At 56.1% G+C, this 17,905-nt stretch overlaps 1 protein-coding gene across 16 annotated transcripts in view; it reads left to right on the forward strand.

Annotated features, from left to right (window-relative positions):
• The window catches only part of NTNG2 (netrin G2), a 67,688-nt gene that overhangs the window by 35,832 nt on the left and 13,951 nt on the right, over positions 1 to 17,905 (forward strand). For all 16 annotated transcript variants that reach the window (XM_023242884.2, XM_023242888.2, XM_023242890.2 and 13 more), the window contains one exon: positions 17,710 to 17,882. In XM_023242884.2, the coding sequence (XP_023098652.1) occupies positions 17,710 to 17,882 (173 nt within the window). The remainder of the gene's footprint in view (positions 1 to 17,709; positions 17,883 to 17,905) is intronic.

Genomic DNA, 17,905 nt, shown 5'->3' on the forward strand with positions numbered 1-17,905 from the left:
AAAAAAAAAAAAAAGAAGGAGAAGGAGAAGGAGAAGAAACAGATGGGTGGATGGCTTCCATATCGGACCATCTGGGTGCAAATCCTGCCTCGGGTGTCACCCTGGACAGGATACTTAAGTGACTGTGCCCCTCCTTTCCCACCTCCATGAAATGGGGACGGTCACCCTGGGGTCTGGGTGAGATGAGCCACGATGGCCGTGTAGAGCCGTGGCTGGGCCCTAGTGAGCCCGTGTAAGTACCAGCACCACCGTTATGCCAATAAAATACCAGATCACAGGGTACGTGCGTCCCGAAGGTCCTTCTACCCGGGCTGGGGACTTGGAGGAGGGCCACGGCGGGCTTTAAGGAGCCAGGACTCCCTGAGTCACGTGCTGAGTGTCATGTGTGCTGTGCGTGGTCAGCCTGGAAGAGGGGCCCCGGGTTTTATGCCATTCTTAAAGGGGGTCAGGGATCCCCAGTGTTCGTCGAGTCGGTTTTGTGGGGGGTTTTAACTAACTCACGTGAACTCCGCTCCCCGGCGATGGAGATTTCGTTAGGTGTGGTTCACGCCCCTTTAGCCGAATCTGCCGAACTTCCTGAACCGTTGCCTCCCACCCGAGAGTGGATGTGCGCGATTAATGCAATATCGCCCGTCCGTGGAGACCCGGAGGGAGCAGAGCTGTGCTGAGGGGTGCGTGGGGGTCCCCCGCCTGGTGTGGCTCCTCTGGCTGCCTCTGCTCTGCTCACCTGACCGGTGTGGCCCCATCTCAGTGCCAGGCGGCAGGAGGGGCCCCTGGCTTGGCCGGGTCACAGGAGATGTGGGGAGCCCCGCAGGTGGGTTCGGGATGGGACCGCGGACATCGATGTCTTCCCAGTGGCGCGGGGAGAACAGTGGCCCCTTTCCCTTGCCGACGGAGAAGGATTTCCTGAGAGTTTTCTCACCATCATGTTAATTCATTCGACAAATATTTTTTTTAGTGTTTATTTATTTTTGACGGAGAGAGAGTGAGACGGAGCACGAGAGGGGGAGGGCCAGAGCGAGGGAGACAGAATCCGAAGCAGGGTCCAGACTCCTCCGAACTGTCGACACAGAGCCCAATGCAGGGCTCGAACTCACGGACCCTGAGATCATGACCTGAGCCGAAGTTGGACGCCCAGCCGACTGACACCCCCAGGCGCCCCTCAAGAAATGTTTTTAATGGGCACTTTTATTCGTGTCCTAGGGCCACCATAACCAAGTGCCACAAACTAGGTGGGCTTAAAAAAACCCGAAATGTGGGGCGCCTGGGTGGCTCAGTTGGTTGAGCGTCTGCCTTCGAATCAGGTCATGATCTTGGAGTTTGTGGGTTCGAGCCCCGCCATCAGGCTCTGTGCTGACAGCTCGGAGCCTGGAGCCTGCTTTGGATTCTGTGTCTCCCTCTGTCTCTGCCCCTCCTTTGCTTGTGCTCTGTCTCTCTCTGTCTCTCAAAAATAAACATTAAAAAAATTAATTAATTAATTTAAAAAAAAAAACCCGAAATGTATCGTCTTAACAGCTCTGGAGCCTGAGATCCGGGGGAGGGCAGGGCCAGGCTCTCCGAAATGTGTAGAGAATCCATGCTGCCTCCCTCCTGCACCCCCGCCCCCCAGAAGTCTCCGGCACCATGGGCTGTAGACACGTCGCCCGGCCCTGGCCTCCGTCTCCTCCCCGCTGTCTGTGTCGATCTGGGGTGCTCAGTGTCGCTCTTGGGAGGATGGCAGTCACGTTGGATTAGGGCCGCCCTACTCCGCATCACCTCCTCTTGTGTCCGAATCGCATCTGCAGAGACCCTACTTCCGTATAATTTCACATTCACACGCACCAGGAGTTAGAACCTCGGTATCTCTTTTTGGACAACACAATTCAATGCGTGTGCCCGGCTCAGCCAGCTGCTGCACGCCCAGGAGCCTCCTGGGCTTACGGTCCAAAAGGGAGACGGGAGTGAACGAAACAAACCACCCCAGAGGACTAGAGGTGCTAGGAGGGGAGTATGACAGTGGGCGGCGGGCAAGACCGGCCTGTCACCAGGACCCAGGTGGCCGGGGAAGGCCTTCCCAGGAGGCAGCTTTGAAGGCGAAGCCTCAAGGGCGAGTGGGGCATTTCCAGCAGGAGGACAGCAGGTGCAAAGGGCCTGCGGTCAAACACACGGTGTAAGAATTTCACGTGACGTGACGTGGCTACAGTGTGCGTGTGCCGTAAGGCAAGAGCAGAGGGGACCTGGCCGGGTCTTGCCATTCCTACGGCTCTGGGAGGGGGTCGGTTTTATTCTAAGTTCGGTGAAAGCTGTTGCCGGATGTTAGGGAAGGGACGTGATCCGACTTCTGGTGCTGAGACATTTGAGTTGGGAGGGGACCTGAGAGAGGCAGGGAAACCAGGCAGGTTCTCCCAAGACTGACGGTGGCCCGGACTGGTTCTGGTGGTGGAGGTGGGAGCCGCAGGCCGCCTGGGGATGGGGGGCCCTTGGCAGGGGTTCACCGGGTGGCTGGTGGGGGCAGGGAGCAGGAGGCACCCAGGGGACTTCCCGGGTTCTGTCTCAAGACACTGGGCAGATGGAGATTTTACCCAGTCACGTGTGGACGGCTGCGAGGGAAGAAGGAAGGGGAAGGAGGAAGTCGTTTTCACATTTTTCTATTTTATTTTTTATTGTATCGTACAGTGAAAATCATACCTTCTGGGGCACCGTTCCGTGAATTTCAACGCACGTGTAGATTCACGTGGCCGCCACAACAGCCAAGACCCAGAACACGACCATCTTCCCATAAATCTCCCTCCGGCCACCCCTTTGTGGCCCCCCCGCCCCCTCCCCTCAGCATCCACTGATCTGCTTACCGTCACCACGGTTGTCTTTCTGAAAATGTCCCCTACGTGCCGGCATGTGGCACGTGGGTGCCTTTGAGGAACATCACGTCGTGGCCCGCCGAGCGTGGCCTTTTTTGTGGCCGGGTGGTGTGGCGCCGTGGGATGGGTGTCTGCGCTTCCTGTAGCCGTTCGGTCACCGTTGAGATATTTCAGCTGCTTTCGGTTTGGGGCAATTGCGAGCTAAGCTGCCGTGATCGTGCTGGTAAAGGCTTTCGGGCGAACGTAGTTTTCATTTCTCTTGAGTGAACGCCCGGCCGTGGGATCACAGTGCCCTATGAGAGGGGTATGTTTAACTTAGAAGAAACCGCCAAGAGGGAGTGGGGGGATGCGGAGAGCATCAGGCCTGGGACGGGCGCCGGAGAGCTTGGATAGTGAAGGCCGGGCACGGAGAACCAGCAGCCAGGAGGGGAGAAAACCCAGAAGGACGGGGCCCAGAGCCAAGCGGAAGGAGTGTGTCCAGGTAGAGCGGTCACTGTGTCTGATGCCATGGCGGGGAGGGGGGTCCAGACGGAGGAGGTCAAAGGTGACCTCGTGGAGAGCAGACGTGGTAGAGAAGGGGCACGCAGTCTGTCTGGGGGAGGGTTCCAGGGTGGAGGCAAAAAAAAAATTAAACAGAATGAGTGAGGGGTGGGGCGCCTGGGTGGCCCAGTTAGCTTGAGCACCTGACTCTTGATTTCCGACTCAGGTCGTGAGACCGGGGGTTGGGGGATCAAGCCCTGTGTTGGGCTCCACCCTTCGTGTGGAATCTGCTTGGGATTCTCTGTCTCTGTCTCTCTCTCTCTCTCTCTCTCTCTCAACGACACAAAACAAACCAAAATGAGTGAGGGGTAAAAATGGGGTGTTGTTAAGGCATTTCGGAACCGTGACCCTGAAAGGGAGCAGGGACGGGGGCATGAGCAGGTGGGGAGAAGCGGGAAGGAGAGAGCTCCTCCTGGAAACGGAGAGGCGCCATGGCGCATGGGCCTTCCGCTGGAGAGGAGGCTGGAGGGAGCCGCCAGGTGGAAGGATGGCATCAGGGGACAGAGGGTGACCTTGCACCCCCCGTGAGGGAAGAGAGCACAGACACACTGAGGGATGGAATATTTGGGTCAGAACCCCGGCTTCCGGCACTTCTGACGAGCCCCTGTCAGTTCTGGCAACCACGGATGGCCGTCGCCGAGGCCCCAAGAGGTCTCTGTGGTGACTCAGCCCTCTTGGTGTCCAAGGGAAGCCCTGCATTTGCATCTGACTCCTTCTTTGCTAGTCTGTGGCCCAAGGCAAGTCTCTTCAGTTTCCCCAAGCCTCAGTTTCCCTGCCTGGAAACTGGGATCCCACTGTTGGAAGCGTTGTCTGAGAACTTGCAGGTTAGCTCGAGGCCCCACCCGCAGCAGGTGAACAAGAAACGGGGGCCCTTGTTACTTGGAAGGATCTGGCTTGTATTCACCTGGGCACAAACCTCATTCACAGGGGCGTCCCTCACGAGGACGACCCTCTTCAGCCAGGGGGAGCCTCTGGGTCTCCTCTCCCCGTCTGGCGGGCAGGAAAGGACGCTGCACGCGGCCCAAGGGACTCGGGAGGACGGTGTTACCACCGGCCGCGGAGCAGAGAGCACAGCCCCCACAGCCTGGCGGTGCCATGGGGACGAGCCCCAGCCCCCAGCAGGCTCTGAGCCCCCGGCCCCCAGCTTTGTGACCTGCAGGCTCGGGCAGGACAGACAGGGCTGCGGAAGGGCAGTGACAGTGGGGGGAGGGCCAGGAGGCAAATGGATTCGAGACTGTTCTCAGCAGAGGGAGCCGGGGCAGGAGGCGGGGGGCGGGGATCATTCTGAAGGTTCCCTGGCATGTAGTCCCAGATCAAGCGTGGTCAGATTCACAGCTGCTCCCTTACACGCACCCTCGCCACGCACACGCCCGTGTACCTGCCCCACCCACCCACGGGCAGAAACCCGCTTCCACAAGCACCTGTCACGCAGCACATCGCTCGCTGAAACCTTGAGTGCACCTGTTCCCAGAGGCTGGCCATACGGTGAGCTGAGGCCTCAGCAGGAGCCCAGGGGCCACGGGGACCCTTCGCTCGGCTGTCCGGGACTTGGGAGGTCTCGGGACCTCTCCCCCGTTCAGAGTTGCCCTTTCTGAGCTTGGGATCCTGGAGGCCCCCTTGCAGTCTTCGGGGAAATGTCCCCTCCATAGATTCCTCCCACCCCTCCCGCCCCATCGTCCTGAGCAGGGCCCTAACATGGACGCGTATCACCACCCCTGCCCCGCCCCAGAGAGAGCATGGCCAGCATCACTGTGTCATCTGGGGACATGACTGGCCTCTCCCTTCGGTCTTGCCCCTTCCGTGCAGAGGCCTCGCAGATTAGGGGCCCGGATGGTGGGTCCCTCTGACTGGCTTCTGGGCTGTTCCTTCTGCCCGAAACACAACCCGGCACCCCCCTTCCCTTCTCTGCTCCCCCCGCCCGCCGCCTTCCCATCCGGCCAACTCCTCATCCCTCTGGCTTGGCTCAGACAGCCCCCCTCTGGGGCTCCCGAAGGCTGGAAGCCTGGACAGCACCCTCTCTGGTAGTCCCACGGCTTTGCCACAGCTACAGCGGCCACGAACGCACCCCCACTGGCCAGCACCCCACCCCCAGCCCCACCCCAGGCACTGAGCTGAGAGTCTGGGTCTGGCTTGTTCACTGGGTGAGGCTGGTCCCGGGAACCAAGTGCGTATGCCCCGTGTCGAATTCTTTCACTCGTTCATCCGTGAACAAGCGAGCTGACCATCAGTAGCTCCTTCCAGAGCAGAAAGGGAGTAGCAGCTCAGAGCCAGCTTGCTAACACCTGTCACCAGGCCCGGCCCTCCCTCCAGCGTGCTGGGACCGCTCACGGGCAGGACACGATCTTTAGTCAACGGCCTAGCCAGGCTCCGGGGGCGGGGGTGGGGGGTGGGGAGCCTTTCCAGGCCGTCCCTGGTCACAGCCACTGTGCCACCCCAAGCCTCACACTGGGCCCGCCAGCTCCCCTCCACCAGCCTCCCCTGGTGGCTGGGAGGCTGCCTCTGGCTTTATAATGGGTAATAGGATTTATCAATAGTCTGGCGGAGGTAATGTACGTTAAAGCACTTAATATAAAAGGACTTCGCGCAGAAGCCCAAATTTGATTTGGCCAATGAACTCAATTGCCGGCCTGCCTGTGTTCCAGGAGGAGCGGCCACCAGCATTTATCCACATTATCCCCCCCAAGAAAGCCAGACCCCTCCCTGTGGCTCTGCCCTCAGGGTCCCACCTGCTGGGGTCTCAGGTCTGGTTCAAGGTCTCTGGCACCCAGGAGCCCTCTTCCCTCCCTCTAATACCCAGCCCTGCCCCCTTCCGCTAATTCACTAGAAAAGCCCAGCATTTTACTAGGTCCTCCTTGCCCCCTGTGTCCCTCTGGTCCCTTGTCACCTCTCCATCCAGCTGGATCTCTAAGCTTTTCTCCTGACCGTTGCTCGCTTCTTCAACGGCCGCCCCTTCCCTCCGCTGCTGTGCCCCAGCCAAGGACGCAACCTCTCCCTTCAGCCCCCAGAGAAGGTGTAAGGCCCCCAGGCCACGGTGCAGAGAAAGAACACTTTAAAACCTGACCTTCGGCCAGCAAGCACCCTGAGATCCAGCCATTTCCATGGCCACCTGCTGGCTGGGAGGGGAAGTCCCCAGGGCCACCTCTCCCCCTCCCAGGACCACATCCTTCCTCCTTGGAGGGCAGCCCCCCCCCAAGCCTGAGCCCCGCCCCCACGAGGAAGTGCCCTTGGGGATGTCTCTCCCCCCCACTCACAAAAGAACAGTTTTTACCCAAAGGTAGACGCTCTGTCTGGCAGGGAAATGGGCAGACGCTGCCCGGGCGTGTGCAAGTCTGCTCTCTGTTCGCCCTGCGTGTGATAACACACAGACAGGCGGCCAAGGTGGGGGAGAGGGGACACCAGGCAGAGGTGACCAGTTACCAAGACCGCCGGGGCCCTGGGCTCTCCCCTGAGCCCCACCTGTGTGCCCCACGTCCCAAGGGGGTCTCTGAGAATGTCCTGAAGTCCTGGCGCTTTTGACCTTGGAGGGGAGCCAGCCCCGGGGCCCCTCCTCCCTGCAGGGCTCCGGCACCCGCCTCTCTCCGTCCCCCCCCCACACCCCCCTGCCCAGGAGCAGATGACATCACTCTTTTCCGGCTGCAAGGCGTTGACCTACATTCCTCCCGCCCTCCTGTCTGGGAGGCGCTCCAAACGCCCGCTCCTCTCGCCCCGAGGAGGGAAGGGCCCGCTCACGATTTTTGCGGGGCACTGGTGCCAGGCCCGCGGCCAGATGGTGCTCCTGCCGGCAGCTCCCAGGTGCCACCCGCCCTCCCCGCGGGGCAGGGCACGCTCTGGCCTGGCCCCAGGCCGGTGGCCCTGCCCTCCTGACAACTGCTTCTTGTGGCTACAGAGACCCCAGCCGGGCCCGAAGGTGGACAGGAAGGGGTGAAGTCAGCCTGCCAGCCTCCTCCTTTGCGGGAGCAGAGCACGGGCCCGGACAGCTGGGGTTGTCTGGAGTGGCCTTCCCCTAGAGGTGAGGCCTGGCCCCGCCTGCCAACACTTGTTGTCCCTCCTGGCTTGTTAGGGACTCATTGATTGGAGAAGGTGGCTGAGACCCTCTGTCTGGAGGGTGGGCAGCAAGAGGGGTCAGGGGTTGGACTGGAGGGTCCTGACCCAGCCGTGTGCTTCAGCAGGGCCAGCAGGTGCGGCTGCCAGATAAGATGCCCGGTTACATTTGAATTTCAGATAAATGACAATTTTTTTTAATATAAGTATATCCCAACTATGTCATGGGATATACTTATACTAAAAAAAAACCCAAACAACCCCACACTATTCATTGTTCACCTGAAATTCAAATTTAACCAAGCACCCTGTATTTTTATTTGCCAGTTCTGGCTCTTCAGGGAAGTGGCTCTGAGATGACCGTGTGTACGTCCCCCGGTGGGGACCCCCAGGCCTGGACGACAGGCAGGCTGATTTGGGAGTTGCTGGCCGCGGACAGGTTCTGGGGGAGGATGTCGACAGCACAGATGAGGGGGCCTGTCTCAGGCTGGGCACTGGGGGCTGCCAGGTAAGGCCAGTCCGGCCCATCCTCGGTGGCCCACACTCCCACCTCTGTGACCTGCCGGCCGTCAGCAAAAGGCAGCAGTTGACATCTGCGCAGGGCTGGCTCTGTGCCCGACCCCGTGCTGGTGCTCACCATGTAACAGCAAACTGACGCCCAGAGGGGAGACTGACACCCCGAGGCCGGTCACCTGCCACCATTCGCTGCTCCAGCCGCGACGGCGGTCAACTGAGTAGCTGCTCCGTGCCGATGCCGCGCGGGGTCTCATTCATTCATTCAACAGATACCGAGAGGCCCCTGCGTGCCAGGCACTGTGTTAGGCACTTGCGAACAGCCAGAGAGCCGGGTTGAAAATCTAAGATGTAATTCAACCCTTCCAGTTTGCAGAGGAAAGGGCTGAGTCCCAGAGAAATGACTTGCTCAAGGTCACCCAGCAAATTAGGAGCAGAGCCTGGGCGAGAGTCTGGGCTGCTGACTCAGCACCTCTCCTTCTATCCCTCTCCCTCTGTCCCTCTCTCTCCCTCCCTGTCCTCCCTCCCCCCCCCCCCCGTGTCTCTCTCTCCATCTCCCACTCTCTCTTGGAGCCACTTCTGTGCTAGAGAATTCAAGCCTGGGATTCTGAGATGGGGCTGGGGTGGGGAGGGGTAGCGGGTCCTGGGGGGCAGGGAGCATCGCTGGCCAGTGGCGGGCCCCGTGGGGCTGGCCGGCCTCACACTGTCCCTCTGTTCATTATTAAATAATGCTTCCTGATGGATGAGCTGGAAAGTGCTGCGTAGCGGGGTCAGGTGGCTCAGGTGATGGTTTTCTGGTAAGATTGATGGTTCTCAAAGGTCACATTCAGAAAGCAATTCCTTGGGAAAATTGATCCCGGGGATGCAGGGGAAACATTGGGGCTGGAGGTGCCGCCGGGCGTCTGGACCACCCACCCAGGTCTGGACACGGGCACACGCTGGGAGGGCAGGTGGGAAAGGGGCTGCTTTCTTCCGTGGCTGTTTGTTTCCTGGGCCAAGGCCAGGCCCCAGAATTGCCAAGGCTGTGGGGGGGAGGGGGGTGCAGGGAGGATCTGCCTCGCGCCCCCTCCCCCGGCCTTCACCATCCCCGTGCTATCAGCAGGAGGCAAGCTCCGAGAGCCTCGAGGTGGGAGAGAGGCCATGAGGTTCTACCTCGGGCACCTGACAGCCCTGAGTTCAAATCCCGCCTATCCCCCCAAGATGCCTGGGGTGCGTTACTGACGCCTGACCTACCAGAATCTTGCCTCCTTGCCTGGGGCATGGGGAGAGCGTGCCTTCTGGGTTTTCCCAAGGATTCGGTTAACAATGCACGTCGCCCAGCACCTGTCCACGTATGAGTGCTCAATAAATTATTGATATATGCTTGCTTGTTTTTTTTTTTTTTATTTCATCTCCCAAGGGCTTTCTGAAATAGCGAAGAGAAATCCCAGAAGGACAGCAGCCTGAGGGAGGGCAGGAAGGGACGTGCCTGTGTTTGGGGGACCGTGGGTGGGATGAACTAACTTCTCTGGGCCCAGGTGTGTCTGACAGCCGGCACTGGGAGACCCTCCAGGCCACTGCCACCCGCCTGCTTGAGGCCCTTCCTAAAGTGGGGCTCGCCAGCTGTGTGACCTTGGGCAACTTGCTTACCTTCTCTGTGCCTCATTTCCTTACCTGTAAAAAGGTGAGAGTAATATACCCTTCGTAACGCTCTCGTGAAGACGGCAATTCATTCATGGGAAGCTCTCAAGTTCCCAGGCTTCAGCCACTTAGGCAACCCCTTCACTATTTTCCCATATCCCAACTATCATTCATTCGTTCATTCATTGGTTCATTCATTCATTGGTTCATTCATTCATTCATTCAACAGCTTCCTGAGATATAATTTCCATACCACCCACAACACCCATTTAAAGGATGTAATCCAATGGCTTTAATCTACTCACAGATACATGCAACCATCCCCACGATCAAGCTCCAAAACATTTGGATCACCAGGGGCGCCTCGGTTAAGCGACCGACTCTTGATTTCCGCTCGGCTCATGATCTTACGGTTCATGAGTTCTAGCCCCACATCGAGCTCTATGCTGACAGCATGGAGTCTGCTTGGGATTCTCTCTCTGTCCCTCCCCCGCTCACACACACACACACACTCTCTCTCTCTCTCTCCAAATTAATAAAGTTGAAAAGTTAAAAAAAAATCTTTATCACCTTCAAAAGAATCCCTGCTCCCCTCCCCCCCAGCCACTGGCAACAATGAATCTCCTTTCTATCTCTACGGATTTGCCTAATGGGAACATCTCCGTGTAAATGGAATCACACAACATTTGTCCTTTCGTGTCTGGCTTATTTTGCGCAGCATAATGTCTTCAAGGTCCATCCCTCTTGGGGCAGGTTGTCAGGATGCATTCCCTTTTATGGCCCAATGATACTCCGTTGTCTGTGTTCTGTTTTCCTGTTGATCGGCACTCGGGTTGTTTCTACCTGCGGCTGCTGGGACTAAATGCAGCTATGACCGTTCCTGAGCGCATTTTTGTGTGGACACGTTCTCGTATACTTCGGGGTGGCATCGCTGGGTCACGGGGAGTTGCTGGAGGAGTCTGTGGTCTTGTGGAGACCTGCCAGACCGCTTCCCAAGGCACGCCTACCATTTTCCATGCCCACCAGCAGCGGGTGAGGCCACAGCCTTGCCCTGACTTGTTAGGTTCTGTGATTTTGGTGCTAGCCACCCTAAGATGCACAGAGAGGGGTAACTCACAGTAATAATTTTGATTTGTGTTCGCCTCTGGTTAGTGACGCCGAGCCTCTTGTCATGCGCTTGTTGGCCATTGGTGTATCTTTCCTGGGGACATGTTTACGCAGATCCTTTCCCCATTTGAAAAATTGGGCTATTTGTCTTTTATTACTGAGGTGGAGGGGTTCGTTATGTACTCTAGATAGAAGTCTCTTATAGGAGAAATAATAAATGAAATAATCATTATTATATTAATATGTTATTATAGGGGCGCTTGGGTGGCGCAGTTGGTTAAGCGTCCGACTTCAGCCAGGTCACGATCTCGCGGTCCGGGAGTTCGAGCCCCGCGTCGGGCTCTGGGCTGATGGCTCAGAGCCTGGAGCCTGTTTCCGATTCTGTGTCTCCCTCTCTCTCTGCCCCTCCCCCGTTCATGCTCTGTCTCTCTCTGTCCCAAAAATAAATAAACGTTGAAAAAAATATATATTAATATGTTATTATATTGATAACATATATGGTATACTAGTAATTAATACATATTATTTAATTATTATACCTAGGGGTGCCTGGGTGGCTCAGTCTGTTAAGCATCTGACTTTGGCTCAGGTCATGATCTCACGGTTCTTGGGTTTGAGCCCCATGTTGGGCTCTGTGCTAACAGCTCGGAGCCTGGAGCCTGGAGCCTGCTTCGGATTCTGTGTCTCCCTCTCTCTCTGCCCCTCCCCTGATCACACACTGTCTCTGTCTCTAAAAAATAAATAAATGTAAAAAAAATTATAAAAAAATTATACATAAAAGATATATTAAATAATATATATTATTTAATTATATATTATTTGCTATATTAATAGTATATAATATATACTATAATTAATATAATTAATTTCAATTACTGATTAAGTTATTTACATTAAATGTTAAATGATTGATTTAATTAAATATTGCGAATGAGTATATTGATAATAATTATTATTATATTAATAATAACTTGCAAAATTTTTCTCCCGTCCCATGAATTGTCTTTTCACTTTCTGGACGGTGGCCTCTGACACAAGTTTTTTAATTTTGATGAAATCCAATGTATCTATTTTTTTTTCTTCTGTTACCTGTGCTTTGGGCATCCGTGGGTAAGAAACCACTGCTCTACCCGAAGTCAGGAAGATTTACCCGTCTGTTTCTGTTTTCCTGGTTTTAGCCCTTCCATGTGGGTCTTCTATCCGTGTTGAGTTAACCCCTGTGTATGGTCTGACTTTATTCTCGTGCACGTGGATAAATAATATCCCGTATTATTTATTTACTTGCTTGATGATTGCTTTAAGTGAATACACTTTATCGCCTCACCTAGGCAGTAACATGCCTCAGATCCCCAGGTTTGACGAGTTGGCCACTTCAAAAAAAAAAAAAAAAAAAAAAAACCACCGTGTGTTCAAAGTAAACAGCAACTGGGGCGCCTGGGTGGCGCAGTCGGTTGAGCGTCCGACTTCAGCCAGGTCACGATCTCGCGGTCCGGGAGTTCGAGCCCCGCGTCAGGCTCTGGGCTGATGGCTCAGAGCCTGGAGCCTGTTTCCGGTTCTGTGTCTCCCTCTCTCTCTGCCCCTCCCCCGTTCATGCTCTGTCTCTCTCTGTCCCAAAAATAAAAACAAAACAAAACAAAGTAAACAGCAACCATGAACCTGTTTCCTCGCTGACCCGTGCAGCTCCCGCAGTCACGTGGTCGTGCGCGCCACCACGGAGACGGTGCTGACGCTGACGCACACGGAAGAAAAGGGCCGTGCAACAGGGGCTGACGGAGCAGGGGTTGTGACCCCCCCCCCACCCCGCAGAAGTGACGCTTGGCCTTGAAACTGACCCGTCTGCCAGCCCTTGGCTTTAGGAGAAGGGGGCGGGGCCTGGCAGCGGGCGCCAGGTGGAGGGAACGGCCTGCGCCGAGGTCCAGAGGAAAGCAGGATCAGGACACCTGCTGGACAGAGACGGGGACGGGGGAGACACAGAGACATGGAGAGACGTAGAGAGAGGGAGAGAGCCCCACGCGCGCACGCACACGCACAGAGCCAGCGACACCCAGAGCTTCCCGCAAAATCAGGCAGACGAAGAAGCACCTCCACTGACTGGGCTCCGTTTCTGTGCCAGGCCTGGTGAGGCTTCCCCCCGCTCTGTGGGCTTCTCCTGGCAGCCATGCCCAGCAGGGAACTACTCTCCTTGCCGGAGGAGGCACGAGCTCATTCCCGGGCTCAGCCAGGGAGGGTGGAGAAGCCAAGACAGCTGTGGGAGAGGAGGCCTGCGGGCGGGGCCAGCACGGGACAGGGGCGGAGCTGGGGTCAGGATACGGTCCGGAGGAGCGGGCTACGTGGCCTTGGCTTCTCCCCAGCCTGGACCCCACAGGAATGTCCAGCCCTGACACCCCAGACCCCCTGCTACCCTCGTTACCATATACGCTTCTCAGCTTCAGCTGGTCTTTATGCATTCTGAACAAGCCAAGGTCAGTGTTATCACCCAAAGTTGAGGTGGCCATCGTTTCTTTAGGTAGCCGATACCTAAAAATATCCCGTCCTCAGACCAGAGGCATGGAACACATTCCTGGTTCCACACAGCTGGGGTGTTCCTCTCCAGCTAGTACAGTGGGATGTTCCATAGGAATTCAGAAGGGGAAAAAAAATCTTCTGAGGTCAAATACACTCTGCAAACAAACTTTTGCTAGACAAAGACAGGTTTTCTTTCCTGCAGAACTTGTCAGAGCCTGTGATACGCTAATGCGCGGGGGGGCGGGTGGGAGAAGGGTGTTGGCCTTAGGGAAGCGTATGTGCTGACCGGTAAGCTTAAGCCCAGGACCTCTCTTTGCCAGGGACTGTCTCTGGGGTCTTGTGTCCCCAGAGTCACCAGGGCTGACAGGTGCCTGCCCGTGTCCCTGTGCCTTTCTGGGAGCAGAGCCCATGGTGGGCCCACGGTGCATACGCGGCTGTGGTTTGGAGCTCTGGAGAAAGAGCGAACGGGCTTCTTCAGGCTGCGTGTGTTCAGCTCTGAGCTGCAGTAGAATCTCGACAGGGTCAGGGCCCAGGCTGTGCGGGGGAGCAGGAGTTGAAAGAATATAAGCTTGGGGCACCCGGGTGGCTCAGCCGGTTGTGTCCAACTCTTGACTTCAGCTCAGGTCATGATCCCAGGGTCGCGAGCTCGAGCCCCACGCCGGGCTCTGTGCTGACGGCTAAGAGCCTGGAGCCTGCTTCCGATTCTGCGTCTCCCTCTCTCTCTGCCCCTCGCCTGCTCACACTCTGTCTGTCTCTCTCAAGAATAGATAGGGGCGCCTGGGTGGCGCAGTCGGTTAAGCGTCCGACTTCAGCCAGGTCACGATCTCGCAGTCCGTGAGTTTGAGCCCCGCATCGGGCTCTGGGCTGATGGCCCAGAGCCTGGAGCCCGCTTCCGATTCTGTGTCTCCCTCTCTCTCTGCCCCTCGCCCGTTCATGCTCTGTCTCTCTCTCTGTCCCAAAAATAAATAAACGTTGAAAAAAAATTAAAAAAAAAAAGAATAAACATTAAAAATAAATAAATAAATAAATAAATAAATAAATAAATAAATAAATAAATAAATAAAAGAATACAGCCTTCAGACCTGCTAACACCAGGGACAGCGCCTTTGTCTGCATCAGAATTCTTTTGTTTTTAATGTTTATTTTTGAGAGAGAAAGAGAGAACGCAAGGAGGGGAGAGGCAGAGAGGGAGGGAGACACAGAATCCGAAACAGGCTCCAGGCTCTGAGCTGTCAGCACAGAGCCCGACGCGGGGCTCGGACTCACGAACTGTGAGATCGTGAGCTGAGCCGACAGACCCACTCAGGCGCCCCTGTCCTTGGACCCGAGACTTGAGTCACAAACAACGGGAGGTAGGTGACTGGGAACAGGGTTTCCCAAACAGCCCCCCTGAGACCTGAAGGACCCACTTCTCCCCCAGAGGAAGGGCCTGTGTGAGCTCAGCAACCAGCCCCTCCCCACCCTGGCCTGACTGCCCGGTTTAAACTAACGTTTGTCATCTGCTTATAGATGTAATACCTGCTCACGATAGTGTAGAAAACGTGCCAAGTGACAGAGAAGAAAATAGAAACCATTCATCATCCCATCCCCTCCCGACCTGGGACAACCACAGTGATGCCCAGGTGCCCTTTCTGTCGGTGGTTTGGGTGTGGATAGCTGTACTTTGAGTGTAACCGGAGGCTGCGTGTGTCAGTCCTCCTGGGCCGCCGTAACCGAACCCCACAGACTGGCTGGGTTACACAACGGACACTCGCTTTCCGGACAGTTTTGGAGGCTCGAGGCCCATGATTCGGGCGCAGGCAGGGTTGATTTCTGGTGAGGCCCCACTTCCTGGCTCAGACGACCGACTGCTCAGGTGTCCTCACTCGGTGGGGAGAGAGCTCTGGTGTCGTTCCTCCCTGGAGGCCCCCAGGGCCCCACCCGTATGACCTCATTTAACCTTAATTACTCCCTCAAGGCCCCGTGTCCACACATGGTCGCACGAATGGCTAGGCCTTCAACATGTGGATTTAGGGGACACAGTCAGCTTATAACTCTTCTCACGTACAGCTCAGTAACCTGCTTGTTTCCGATCCACGTTCTACCCCATATTCGCCTGTGGGACTCTGGAGTTGAGTATCGCTGAGTTCCAGTCGCAGGCATATCTTTGGGCAGCCTGTGACTCTGGGCGAGATACTTAACGTCTCTGGGCCTCCTTTTCCTGGTCCGTAAAATGAAGGTGACAGTGGGGCCAACTGCCGTGGTCATTAAAGCCTTGGATGAGATGCGGTCTGGCCCACGGTCCGTGCTCTGTGAGCGTGGTCTTTTCATTTGTATTGGGAACATTCCCCACGGTTTGAAATAGCCTTTAATGACACATGTAATATAACATTGTATTAATAGCATCTCCTCCTTGCCTCGCAAACGCTTGATCCGCCTTCAGGACTCAGCTTAAAACCCTTCTTCCTGGAAGCCCATCCTCCTCCCCCAAGACGAAGTTAGGACCCCCTCCCGCCATGATACCCCCTCCTGGGTATGATGCTTGGGCCCCGATAACCATTGCCATTAATTAAAGATTTGCACGATTACCGTTGTTAAATTCACCGACTTCGGGTTTTAGAGCAGTTTTAGGCTTACGGAAAATTGAGCCCGTGGTGGAGAGAGTTCCAAATACCCCCTGTCTCCCTGTACACAGCACCCCCCCCCATACACCATGTGCAACAGCTTTTTTTTGTTACATGTGTTGCATTTGTTACAGCGGATGAGCAGTGGTGCCTTGTTATTATTATTAACCAGAGCCGCAGGTTTACATCAGGGCTCAGTCTCAGTGTCATTATCAGCATTGTGGGTTTGGACAAATGCCCAGTGTCCTGCATCCACCATGACAGTGCCACACAGAACGGCTTCACTGCCCTGAAATTCCCCCCTCCCCCATCACTGATGTGTCAATCATTGCCCTCCTAGACTCTATACTCCACCGGGGCAGGGACCCCACCTGCTTTGTTGACCATTCCGTTCTCTGTTCCCAGCCCAGAGCCTGGCACGTAACAGGGACCCTATATATACATGTGTTATTTTGCACATTTTAATAAAAACAGGATTCTGCTACACGCAGCATTCTGCAATTTGCTTTTTACACGCATTGACAATACTCCTTGGAAATCTTCCCGTATCAGAATCTAGAGCACTCTTGCTTCCTTTGTGTCACGCAGGATTTGCAGCATGCATGCGAAACTAACACCGCCATATACCTGTCACCCAGCGTTGGCAGTTAGCAACTCGTGGCCTCTCTGGTTTCATCGGTGTCTCCGGCCACGTGCCTCCTTTCCGTGCTATTCCGAAGCAAATCCCAGACACCAGATAATTTCATCTGTAAAGACTTCGGCTTGTGTCTCGAAAAGATAAGGACTTTACAGAACTAGAACCCCAACACCATGGCCGCGCCTAATCAACGTTAATTTCAGATCGTCAGATACAGTCTTCAAATTTCCAGCTGTCTCGTGAACAGACATAGTATTTGCTTGTTTGAGTTCAGAGGTTGTTTGAACCAAGATTCAGATGAGGTCCTCGCCCTGCCTTCGGTTGATGCCTTTGAGGCCTCTCTTGGTCTAGGCCCCCCCCCCCCCATCAAGTTTTGCCCCTTGTAGTTCATCCTGTAAAGAACCTGGCTCGTCACTTCCGGAGTCCCCTCTGTCCGGATTTGGCTGACTGCGTCCCGCTGGTGTTCCTTAGTGTGTTTCTCTGTCCTTGGTAGTTGCTGCAAATTCATAGCCGGCTTGATTAGCTGGCTTGATAGATTCGAGCTCCGTTTGTTTGGCTGAGATCGCTTTCGGGGTCCCGTGTGTCCTTCCCTTGGGAAGCCTCGTCCCGCCGGCCGTCTCTTGTGAGGTTGCAGGCTGCTGACGCTCAGAGCTCAGAGCCCAGAGCCGTGCATGGAGTGAGGGCTGCTCCACGGTGGCCTTCTAGTCCTGCTTTCTTCTCCCGTTGTTAGCTGGGATGCTTCTATAAAAAGAAACATCCCCTCATCCCACATTTGGTTACCCGGAGGTACAGTTTACACAGGACAGACAGGACATGCCTGACTCCCTCCCTTTATTTACCGGATTTCAGAATAATGAGTTGCCTATAAATATTTGAATGAACGAATGAATAATACATGTGTGGATGAACCGACCGGGGGTTGGGGAGCGGGGGTTCTCTCCATCTGCCCTCAAGGGCGTGGGCGGAGGCGGGGAGCAGGGGTGCAGCCCGGGGCCGTGGGGGGGGGGGGTGGGGAACCTGGCCTGCGCGGGGAGGGCTGGTGAGCGGCTCGTGAGATCCTCCGTCAGGAGCAAAGATGATGAGGACACAGCGTCTGGGTCAAGGTCGCCGCGTGAGCCTGCCCCGAGATGCAGGAAGGCCCTGCAAACACCATCACGGAGGGGAGCGGACCGGGGCAGGGGCGGGGGGCGGATTTTGCGGTCCGGAAGGAGGGTGCTAGCCTCCTGGCCGCGCTCTCCTTTTCCCGGGGCCCTGCCCGCCTGCCCCCGGCGTGCACTGACCTCTCCGGCCCTCCGTGTCCCCCCAGGTGCAAGTGCAACCTGCACGCCAGCCTGTGCTCCGTGCGCGAGGGCAGCCTGCAGTGTGAGTGTGAACACAACACCACGGGCCCCGACTGCGGCAAGTGCAAGAGGAACTTCCGCACGCGGTCCTGGCGCGCCGGCTCCTACCTGCCGCTGCCCCACGGCTCTCCCAACGCGTGTACGTAAGGGCCGAGCGGCCAC

This window comes from Felis catus, chromosome D4 (assembly GCF_018350175.1).
Source record: "Felis catus isolate Fca126 chromosome D4, F.catus_Fca126_mat1.0, whole genome shotgun sequence".
NCBI classification, from domain to species: Eukaryota; Metazoa; Chordata; class Mammalia; order Carnivora; family Felidae; genus Felis; species Felis catus.